We start from the raw sequence: 11463 nt of genomic DNA, 5'->3' as shown, positions 1-11463 counted from the left end.
TTAGGAGAATTTAAGATTGATCAATTTGGTTCTTGTTTCAAGTATCCTTTCAATACGATAACTCAACGAAAATATTATCTTTTAAACGGAAGGAGGAATAAGAAAGGTTGTCTCCCTTACTTAAATGTAGATTTCAAGCTCAGAGAAAAGGTGACAACTTCTTTAAGCTTCTCAGTATTCTTAACCTGAATTCTCCCAACTGTTGCATACTTCAAGAAAAAACGAGGGCTCACTCGCGCGAATTACTAACTTTGGTGCCAGATTTTAACCAATGAACATGCTCCACGTTAAGCACGTGATCAAAATAAGCCAATAAGGTTGAGACACGAGCTCCGGCCGTGGAAAGTGCTGGTTGGTGTTTGAATGCACCAAAATCTGCCAAAACTTCCTTGCTTTCAAAGTTTTGCACAGATTGAGGTACTTTTGCTGTCATCTACAGCTGTTTACGGCTGGTTTTCAAGACATGGGGAAAAGAACGTTTCTTTGGAGCCTGTTAGGCCTTCTTCTTATTTCAAGTAAGCATAACCAGAACAGTCTTTTTGCTTTTTTAGCTGTCTCGCGCGGAGAGACGATTATGAACTACTTGCACAAAGCTGTCGTGACAGAATGCAAACTCGCTTAACACACGTTTATGTGTGGCTGAAATGGATTTTTTCCGTTTGGTGTGAATTTTTTCTTATACAATTTAAGTCTGAGAAGGCGATGAGCTTTGTACAGATTTTCCTGATTGCTACTGGCATCAGGGAGTTGTTGAGTTCCGGCCTCTTGTGAAGTCCACTTTCGTCTTTCGGTCAATGTTTTTCTATCGCGATGGTTTTTCCTTTCTTGTGTTTGGTGTACTTTCAGTCAAAACTCTTATTCAGCGAATTGAAATTCTAGACTGAGATTGTCTTAAAAATCTTTTTAAGTCTATTCTAAGACGTTGCTGATGTAGGTCTTTGTTTACTTATAGTGTCCATTTAAACGTCTCTGTAGCACTTTTTCTTTCGTCACTTCATAAAATCCACCTAAAAAAATCTAGGTAGCTGACGTAAGGTAGAATGGAAGCAGTCAAGCTTTTCATGGACAGCTTGATATATAAATCATAACAAGGGTTTATGTCTGTTTGAATTTTTTCCTTTTTTCTAATTCATTTGTGAACCTCGACTATGTCCATTAAAATCAACTCATGCATGGTTGCCATTCATTTTGAATTGATTAGTGTTTTGTATGTAATTTTTTTAGTCAAAAGGGCGATTTAATCAAAAAATGTATGACCAGACACTTAAAATTTTTTAAAATTGGGCAATGTTATATGTCAAGATGTGATTGGTTACTTTTCCTCAACCAATGGGAAAAGGCCAGATACCAATTCCCCATAGTAACAAGAGTTTGACCCTGTTTGAAAACAAAGCTGAGTTACTTTTCACGAGAAAAATATCCATAGCAATGAATTTTATCAGTTTGTGTAAAATGGCTACGATATATGAATTACAGTTGAGATTACATCTTTTCGTTACGATACTGAAAAAGCTCATAATTTTAGCAGGTAGTTTAGCACAATAGAGTCTTTAACCTGTTATTTAAACAGCTTTCAAAGAATTTGAGTTTCAGTGCAGATGTTTATGCGACTAAAGCATAAAATATTTATTTTTTTGTTCAGATAAAGAAAGAGCAAACTTTTAAATAGTGACCAGTATATATAACAATGATATTTTCAGATGGGAACTTTTAATCTCCTTTAAAGTCATGGTCTTTCTTTGAAGGTAAATCACATAAGAACAAATTTTTGTTCCCCAAAGTGTCACATTTTAATCAGGTACAGGTATTTTAACAAAACAGGTGCATAAATAAACAATTATTCAACCAGTAAAAATAAGCTGTTTTTATATTCATGTTGAAAATGCCAGACATTGAGTTAGTGGAATAATGCAAATTTAGTTCTCCTGTTTTAAATTTAAGAGAAAAAAGAGGTCCCTGTGAAACACCCTGTCATCAAAACTTTTTTTATGGTAAAATTTAGTGAAAAGAAGAGGTCCTAATATAAGGGGCAGCATGCAAAGAAAGTCTTATCCGATAGTCTGAGGCTAGTAGATTTTAGGATTGGGCTAGTGGATTCTGTTCTTAACTTGCTGGATGAGCGGTAAAGTTTTTTTGGGAAATTCTAATTACAGAAGAACTGAGAACAATTCTGCTCATCAAAATTTGGGGGGGGGGGGGTGGCGTGGGGCTAGTGCATACTAGCTACAGCTTGCCGATATGGCAAGCTGTAAAACTGACTCTCTTTGCACCCTGAGGGGTGCCTGGAACAAAGCTCCTAATAAAGTTTTTCATACATTGTCCTGTAAGAAAAGGGTGAATTTATCATTGCACCCAAAGTTACATGGGGCCTGAACAGTGTACCCATTGTAGCTGCTAAAGTGTCCACAACATGTACAGTCTTTTTGGATTGGCAAATGTAATGATAAAGTGGTGTTTTCTGTGGCTCTTGTTTAGCTCTTTGCTTGGCTGAAGAAGAAAAGGCTGAAGAGAAAACAGAAACAGAACCACCAAAAGTAGATGAAGATGTTGGAAAAAGCAGAGATGCTTCAAAGACAGATGATGAAGCAGTTGAGAGAGAGGAAGAAGCAATTAAACTTGATGGCCTTAATGTAGCACAAATGAAGGAACTTAGAGAAAAAGCTGAAAAGTTTGCCTTCCAGGCTGAAGTTAGTCGTATGATGAAGCTTATTATCAACTCTCTGTACAGAAACAAAGAGGTTAGTACTGTTGAGATTATATAACTGTGTTAGATTTCTTTCATACAAGATGCGTTGTTTTACTGTTGTCACCATTACTGTTTTTAAACGTCTGTGAATGATACCTACATGTTAGGCAATAAACAGAATGTTGTTTGTTAAAAATAGAATAAAAAAAAAATCTTGTGCTATCAACTAAGGTGATAAGGTGATTGGATAAGTACGGAGATGTTCACAAGCTGAAGTTTCAGGTGATTAACTGTGGTGAAAGGCTAGCACTCAAAACATCGCCTGTTGCAGTACAGCTGTACCTTAATTGCTTTGATCAACCAGTTGTTAATACTAAGTCAGTGTAAGCTACCCAACTGCTTATAGATCCTTATAGTTACTATCATACATGTATGCATAATATCTCTATTTTAATATTTTCATGTTACTGTTGTCTAACCATTTGTTTAATTCACAGATTTTCTTGAGAGAGCTTATTTCCAACTCATCTGATGCCTTGGATAAGATAAGGTTTATGAGTCTTACAGACAAGTCAGCCCTTGCTGCTACAGATGAGTTGTCCATCAAGATCAAGGCTGATAAAGAGAACAATATTCTTCATGTAACTGACACTGGTATTGGCATGACAAAGGACGACCTCATCAAAAACTTGGGCACCATTGCTAAGTCAGGCACTAGTGAATTTTTTCAGAAAATGACGGTAAGAACAATTGTTGAATAACTTAAAAGTCCTATGAATTGATTCTATAATAACTAATTGCGCTTGAAAATTACCCAGAGTGAACCTGCAAGAAATCTCTCATGTGGTAAAAATTTTGCTGTCTTAAAGTGACAGTGACCCATTTCAGGTACAGTATCCTGTTGTTAACTGCTAAAAAATGGTTTTTCTTGTAGGAGGCCCAGTCATCAGACCAAGCAAGTGATCTGATTGGTCAGTTTGGTGTTGGTTTCTACTCATCATTTCTTGTCGCTGACCGTGTAATTGTGACATCAAAGCATAATGATGACAAACAGTACATCTGGGAATCTGACGCTGTGTCGTTCAGTATCACAGAGGACCCAAGAGGTGACACACTGAAAAGAGGAACAACAGTCAGGTAAAACAACAGCAATTACCAGCTAAGATTTTTGCCATCTCATGATTTTTGTTAAGCTTATTGGCTTGGTAGTCCCTGGCTGTAATGGGGGGGATGATAATATCAATCTTTAACGTCATGTAATGTCATGTAACATAACACTGCGACGGAGAAATGTATCATAAACAGAGATCCCAAGCATCAATCTAGCGCCAACTATTTAATAAACTTGAAAGTCTCGCAAAAACTGAAATACAACAGGCAGAATTAAAACTATTACCAAAACATATAAGGCAATTTAAATGGTCTTAACTTGGGCACCTGGGGTGTGAATATCTAAGAATCTAAACAACAAAATAATGTACTAACCGTATTTATTGGAATAAACGCCACCCTTGATTAAACGCTGCAGATGGAAGCAAAATTACCAATAATGATGCTCTCGAATAAACGCTGCACCTAATCAGAAGAATGCAGCGTTTACTTGAGGATAATAAGAAAAACCTTGGTACAACTTGGTAATTTACACCATCCAGACATTTAAGATTTTACCTCAGCAAAATATGAGGGACATTGGAACCTTTAAATTACATAATATTTAGAAACAATTTACAATAACTGTTGTCAGTGACTTAAAAAAAGTGATTTCGTACAAATTGCCCCCTCGAATAAACGCTGCTGCGTTTAATTGAATAAATACAGTAAGTGTAACAAATCTGCTCCTCGCAATCAAGTATAATATAATCAAGTTTTATATTATTAGTAAATACAAAAGTAGACAAGATGTCATACCCACTTTTCCTGCTCTAAAACTCTAGCATTAACGATTCTTCGATGACTTAACTGTTGCTTGTAACTAACACGTCCCTCATGGTCTGAATGAAAGATAACACTGATGACTTACACTTATGTAACATGAAAACAAAGGGGCGTGGATTTAAATCACTATGACACAAGTCACGTAATCACAACTAAGAATATTGTCCTTAACACTGGTGCTATTGTGTACGTAAAACAAGGTTTTGAAAAACGTTAGTACTTAGCAAATAAGTGTGATAGGTTTTAGACCAACCAGTCAGAAACCGCTGGGAATAACCAAGGAGAAATGAAACAACATTGTTTTATTTTAAGAAAATTTCCAATGAGACCAGCTCTGGAGGTGAACAACTTTTCTGGAAAATTCCTCCCTGGACCAAACAGTGCCATTAATAATGTTGTGTTGACCAAACATTTCTAATTTTGGCATAATGGAAGGCAGCTATAGTTTTAAGCCAGATTTATTGGTGAAAATATGCTAGAATATTACATTACTGATAATTATTAAACCGTTGTCTTTGTAGTGTTCACCTGAAGGAGGAAGCCCGTGACTTCCTGGAACCAAATACAATCAAAGATCTTGTCAAGAAGTACAGTCAGTTTATTAACTTCAACATTTACCTGTGGACAAGCAAGACAGAGGAAGTGGAGGAACCAATAGAAGAGGAGGCTGCTGAAGACAAGAAGAGTGAAGGAGCTGATGAAGACAAGAAAGAAGAGGAGAAGGAAGAAGAGAAGAAGGATGAGGACAAAGAAAAAGAAGACAAAGATGATGAAGCGGAAGTTGAGGAAGAATCTGAAGAGAAAGAGAAGAAACCCAAGACTAAAAAGGTAATATTAACCCTCCTTCATTCACATCTTTGTTGTCGTTGTTGTTGTTTGTACTATTCGTTAAGGTGGCCGTACACAGTTTGGTAGGTTGTGAGTCATAACTATTCATTGGGTGTTATTTAAGACTCATTGCAGGTTTTAAGCCGAAATTTGGTATGGACAAAATATATTAAGAAGGCATTACGTTTATTAGTGTAAACGTAAGATTTTGATCATTGCCATGGCATCATGGATGAGTTAAAACAAGCCTAAAATTATTAATTCAGTAGGTTTACGCCAAATCTTGGGATCAATATTTTAATAAAACTTTTACAAGTGTACATGCAGCTATTGTATTTGAATCCCTTTAGCTGCATATCTTCTCATGATATAGATGTTAACAGTGGAGGTATAAAGCATTTCTAGGGGTGAAAACTTCAAAATTCTTATTATTCTTTTAGATCACATCAGTCTTTTACACGCACAGAAATAATTGCATCAGGGACATTTCTTAGCGCCCGCAACTCCATGTCAGAGAAACTGTGTTCAGCCACCTTAACTCAAGCAGCCAATGTTTGGTCTCAGCTATGTTACTCTTCATTGAAGGGTTTCATGTGAAAAGGTGATCCCAAGGAGAATTTTGCAGTTCGTCAGAAATTACTGGGGACACTTTGCCAAGCATTCTTTCAGTTGATTAAAGAAACATTTGTACTCTTTTGACTGCTTACTCTAGGTGGAGAAGACAGTCTGGGATTGGGAGCTTGTTAATACCAACAAACCTATCTGGACCAGAAAACCCAAAGATGTGAAAGATGAGGAATACAATGAATTCTACAAATCCTTTACCAAGGTAAAATTCTTTCTTTCCTGTAAACTTTGAAGTTGCTGGTCAGATGACCCATAATATTAAAAAGTAAGTCACACAAACCTGGGTAAGGTGTGGAGCTGTATGACTCTCCCAATTCATGGTTTTTTTTACTGATGTTTTGTTATTGTTTGAAGATCTCCAGAGATTTCTGAGGAAAATCAGTAGTTGTTCTGTTGTTTGTTTATCATTGTTCTTGTTTTTACATGAAGTATAAATTATATTGAGGCACATGTTGGCAATATCTTAGAAATAATACAGTTGTATTACTTTTGATTGTTAGGCTATTGTTTTTAGATCCCTTTTTTATATATTATCTTATTTCTGGGTTATTTTTTTCTTGAACATGAACATGAACAGTCGTTTAACTTTGATACTAAGAAAGATAAAGAAAAATCTGTAAGTTGAAGGGAGTTTTATTGTAAGTACAATGGTGTCATTTTCATTTGTTTTGATCATCAGTTAATATTAAACAGACATAAAAAAGGGGGAAAACATTTTGTATCATGAGACTCTTTGTTTTCTTTATTTATTTTGCTTCCTGGGAATTGTTTATTATTGGTCCTGATGAAAATTGTTGTTTTCCTGCTTTTTTTAATTGTGTCAATAAAGTGGCATTTAATAATTTGTACGGTTTTTTTTGTTGTTGTTATATTGTCGAAGGTAACCATGTAAAACTTCAAGTGTTTACACTGTAGTTCTTGCTTACAAATTCATCCCTTGTCTGCTACTACAGACACTTAAGTTTACATGAGCTATGTAAAGGTTTGTCAGAGTTCCTTAAAACGAGGTTTACTTATTGTTTTCATTGGTTTAGGAGAGTGATGATCCTTTGGCCAAGACTCATTTTGTTGCTGAAGGTGAAGTGACATTCCGTTCTATTCTGTATGTGCCAAAGACAGCTCCTCACAACCTCTTCTCTGAGTACGGGAAGAAAATGGACCAGATCAAGCTGTATGTACGTCGCGTCTTCATCACTGACAACTTTGAAGACATGATGCCCAAGTACCTGTCGTTCATCCGTGGTGTTGTTGACTCTGATGACCTGCCTCTGAATGTAAGTCGTGAAACCCTCCAGCAGCACAAGCTCTTGAAGGTCATCAGGAAAAAGCTTGTCCGCAAGGCTTTGGATATGATAAAAAAGATCCCCAAGGATGAGTACATCGATAAATTCTGGAAGGAATTCAGCACAAGGTATTCCCAGAACATGAGAAGTTATTATGTTTCCTCCCCCTTCCTCCTTCATTTGTTAACAATTAAATGAGGTTAAGTGACACATCTGCATTATTATTTTACACTGTATGGTTACTTTGTTCATGTTGTGTGCTTTTTAAGATCAAAATTTAATGCTTGTCTTGTGGCTCGTTGGAAACCAACCATACAAAGTCATTTTTTTTTAAAAGCTCACTTTTGTAATTTATCTGGTTATTTTTTTTAGTATTAAGCTTGGTGTTATGGAAGACCACTCAAATAGAACCAGATTGGCAAAACTCCTGCGATTCTTCTCTTCAAACTCTGAGAAAGAATTGACAAGCTTGGCTGAGTATGTTGAGAGAATGAAAGAGAAGCAAGATGCTATTTACTTTATGGCAGGAACAAGCCGTAAGGAGGTGAGTATTGTTAGATAAGGTGGGGCAAATCTGAGAGCTGCTGTTCTTATTTCCTACTGTGTTATAGTATGTGATAAAGTAATTCTAATCTTTTTTCTTGTAGGTTGAGAGCTCTCCGTTTGTGGAAAAACTTCTAAAGAAGGGTTATGAGGTGCTGTACCTTATAGAGCCAGTAGATGAGTACTGCATTCAAAGTTTGCCAGAATTTGAAGGAAAGAAATTCCAGAATGTTGCCAAAGAAGGACTGAAGTTTGGAGAAGACTCTGAAAAAAAGAAAAAGAAGCAAGAGGAGCTCGAGAGTACATATGAACCTCTACTTAAATGGCTGAAGGATGATGCTCTCAAGGATCTGATTGAGAAAGCAGCTGTCTCTGAGCGTTTGCATGATTCACCTTGTGCGCTTGTAGCAAGCTCCTATGGTTGGTCTGGTAACATGGAAAGAATCATGAGATCACAAGCCTATGCCAAGAGAGATGACCCTAGCAATGAGTAAGGATAACATTGTTCTACCCAAGCATTCCATAGTAACTAAATACGTACACTGTATTGTTTGGAAAGTGATAATACCACCTTCAATTTTGTTGTTTTCAGTAAAACCTCTCCCAGCCCTTTAGAAGTTCTAGTTTATCTTAAAAAATTCCTTTACACCTGTATACTGTTCTTAGGCTTCTTTCCTGGATCTTTTGATGGCGTTTGGTTTAATACTAGGAACATATTTTTAAAGGCTGAATGCAAGCTTTATCCTTCTTCTCCTCAAAATGTTATCGTTGCATTTGTTTTGCAAATGTCTGAAGTTAGATTTCAAGCTACTACCCTTTCCCATGGCTAAGAAACCATCTTGGCTCATGTTAGTTTTAAGGTAGCAAAATGAAACTGGTGGCAGGCAGCATCCATGAGAAACAACTTGCATTAGTTGAGTTTGTTTACTTGCTGCTGCCCACAGTGTTATAGTTTTATTTTTCCTCTATACTGATATATTGTGAATTACTATTGTACCCCAATTCTCCCCTACAGCAACCCCTTCCCAGTGCATTTAATAAGCTACACTTGAGAGCAAAGTTCACTTAATTCAGGGTGCAAAGAAAGTCATTTTTACAGCTTGCCATAAGGGCAAGCTGAAGCTAACATTTACTAGCCCAAACATCATTTCAACTAGCCCCAAAAGGGTTTTGATGGGCAGAATTGATTTCACAGTTCTTCTGTAATTTGAATTCCACAAAAAACTTCACTTGCCCATCGAACAAGTTAAGAACAGAATTCACTAGCCTGATAGCAACATCCACTAGCCCCGGGCTATTGGACATGACTTTCTTTGCATGCTGCTTTATTCCAGACCAAAGGATTTAATAATTCTATGAAACTGCAGTATGCCTTGTCATAAAATTCACACTAAACTTTAGTTCTTTTAGTCAGCCACCATATACCAAGCACCTAAGTTGTTGTAGGTTTTACGTGACAAACAAATTTGTTTATTTTTGTAGGTATTATGCCAACCAGAAAAAGACATTAGAGGTCAACCCCAAACATCCATTGGTCAAAGAACTTCTGAAGCGAGTGGAAACTGATAAAGAGGACAAGACAGCAAAGGATCTTGCTCGCGTCTTGTTTGAAACTGCCACTCTCAGATCAGGGTTTATGATCAAGGTAAGAAAAAGACTGAATATTTAGCATTATTATTGGATGAGGGAGAGTACAATATGAAGAATAAGGCAGATTGAGGAGGGTTTTATCCACTCTGCCTTGGCAGATAACACCCTCTGAGATCTGCCCAATAGACCCTTTCACAGATTTTTCAACATTGACATTGCTGGGAACAGTGCCTTAAAATTAGGCAACTCATCAAGTTTAAAAGTGACTGCAGATATTGCTCCAAAAGTTGAAGAAATGTACAGACGTTTATGTGGTGGGGGGGGCACAAACTTATCCCCTCCCCCCTACCATACAAAAGAGCTATATCTTCTTTAGTTTTCAATAAATAACATTCAAACTTGGCATTTTTGCAAATTTTAAGGGGTTATTTGGCTACGGAAGGGTCTATTCTTCATAGCTTACAAAAGCTGAATCCAAAATTGGCTACCTCTTCCCCGGTGGATTCTCTGTTTGGCGTCTCTTTCTTTTGATATTCTTTTAATTGACATCATTGGTCATGGAGAATTAACTGGCGAATTTAGGCCAATCGGAAACTGAAATATTTTGAATGAATCATAATTAATTGTTTACATGCAAAGTAGCAGAATGTTATTGTTTGTTGGGATCTCAGGTGAAAGCTTCTCAATGTACAGCTGTAAGGAAAATTCCTTTCCAAAGCACTTCTTTATATTCAATCAGAGAATTGCTTTGAAGGGTAACACTAGTTTTTAAAGAGGTTCCGAGTGTAAAAGATTTTCGCATTAACAAGAGTAGTAGTTCAATTATAAGATTTCAAAAATCAATTTCGATTGTTGGTGTTGCTGTTAACAGGACTCTCAAGATTTTGCTGGTCGCATTGAACGCATGCTGCGTCTAAGCATGGGAGTGGACTTGGAAGCTACCGTGGAACCCGAGGAGGAAGAACCTGAGGAGAAAGAGGAAGAAGAGAAAGAAGGAGAAGAGGTAGAGGCAGAGGGAGACAAGGATGAAGAGAAAACGGAGGAGTCTGCGTCCACAGATGAAGTTGCTGCAGAAGCAACAGGATCTGAAGAGGAAACCAAGACTGAGGAGAAAGAAGATGAAGTGGAGGTAAAGAGTTGTCTGCATTTATTTTGTATTACTGAACTGACGATAGTGCTACGAGAACTTTTTACTTCTTAACCACATTATGGCAAGACGAATTCAAGTGAAATCTCTTCACTGTTGTGTAGTAGAATTTTTTCCTGAGGATTTTATGAAAAGAAATAATTTATTACATTTTTGTTTTGTTTTGTTTTTTTTCTTTGGCCTGTGAAGGTAGGTTGTGAAGGTGGGGGGCGGGGGGCGGGGGGCTATTATTCTTTGAAAATCAACGGGTTCTTTCATTTCTTTTTCAGGGAGAATCAAAAGAAGCACCAGCTGAACCAAAAGATGAACTTTAACATCTGAGGAATGTTGTAGAGTTTTGAAAGACTTTATATTACAGTGCCCGTTTTGATATTCACTACAGCTTTCACTGGTTGTGCGCAGTAAAAGTAAGACAGTCGAGAGAGAGAGAGAGGTCCTTGTCAAGTGAGGCGTATTTATAACAAAGGTGCAATACCGACAGCCAAGGATAGAATACACTGGAAAGTGCCATTTTGGAAAGCTGCTTTCTGTTTTACTCCTTTTTTCACTCAAGTCTTGAAAACGAAAAGCAGCAAGGATCAATGAGAATAGAATTGTTTTTGGAAGTTTATATTATAATAATAAATTTGGATTCTTGCCTTCGTTGATGATGCATGTCTACCTCTCCAAAGTGGCTGTCCAGTGAATTGGATTCTTCTAAGGAATAGTTTTAGGCGATGTTAATAAAAAATTGTTTTATTACGAAATTGCCTCTTTTTTATACCAGTAAAGCTGTTGTGCTTTATTGGGATCACTTTTTTGGTTTGCAGTTAATTACGTCGCTT

At 36.9% G+C, this 11463-nt stretch overlaps 1 protein-coding gene across 1 annotated transcript; it reads left to right on the top strand.

The window, feature by feature from the left end:
• The first annotated feature begins 363 nt into the window (after positions 1-363).
• On the top strand, positions 364-11385 carry LOC140922943 (endoplasmin-like). The gene is made up of 12 exons (XM_073372990.1): positions 364-515; positions 2476-2738; positions 3184-3426; positions 3621-3823; positions 5143-5449; positions 6162-6278; positions 7111-7487; positions 7732-7903; positions 8007-8392; positions 9385-9547; positions 10364-10621; positions 10909-11385. The coding sequence occupies exons 1-12, from the start codon at positions 464-466 to the stop codon at positions 10951-10953; spliced, it is 2586 nt and encodes an 861-aa protein (XP_073229091.1). The 5' UTR covers positions 364-463; the 3' UTR covers positions 10954-11385.
• Positions 11386-11463: the final 78 nt, after the last annotated feature.

This window comes from Porites lutea, chromosome 13 (assembly GCF_958299795.1).
Source record: "Porites lutea chromosome 13, jaPorLute2.1, whole genome shotgun sequence".
In the NCBI taxonomy this organism is placed as follows: Eukaryota; Metazoa; Cnidaria; class Anthozoa; order Scleractinia; family Poritidae; genus Porites; species Porites lutea.
This window is presented reverse-complemented; position numbering and strand designations above follow the sequence as displayed.

Bases quoted from the DNA above. Each gene is read 5' to 3' on its own strand.
- LOC140922943 (XM_073372990.1), top strand. From the start codon at position 464: ATGGGGAAAAGAACGTTTCTTTGGAGCCTGTTAGGCCTTCTTCTTATT. The intron at 516-2,475 runs GTAAGCATAACC...GCTCTTGTTTAG, and splicing joins AGGCCTTCTTCTTATTTCAA to CTCTTTGCTTGGCTGAAGAA. The intron at 7,488-7,731 runs GTATTCCCAGAA...TATTTTTTTTAG, and splicing joins TGGAAGGAATTCAGCACAAG to TATTAAGCTTGGTGTTATGG.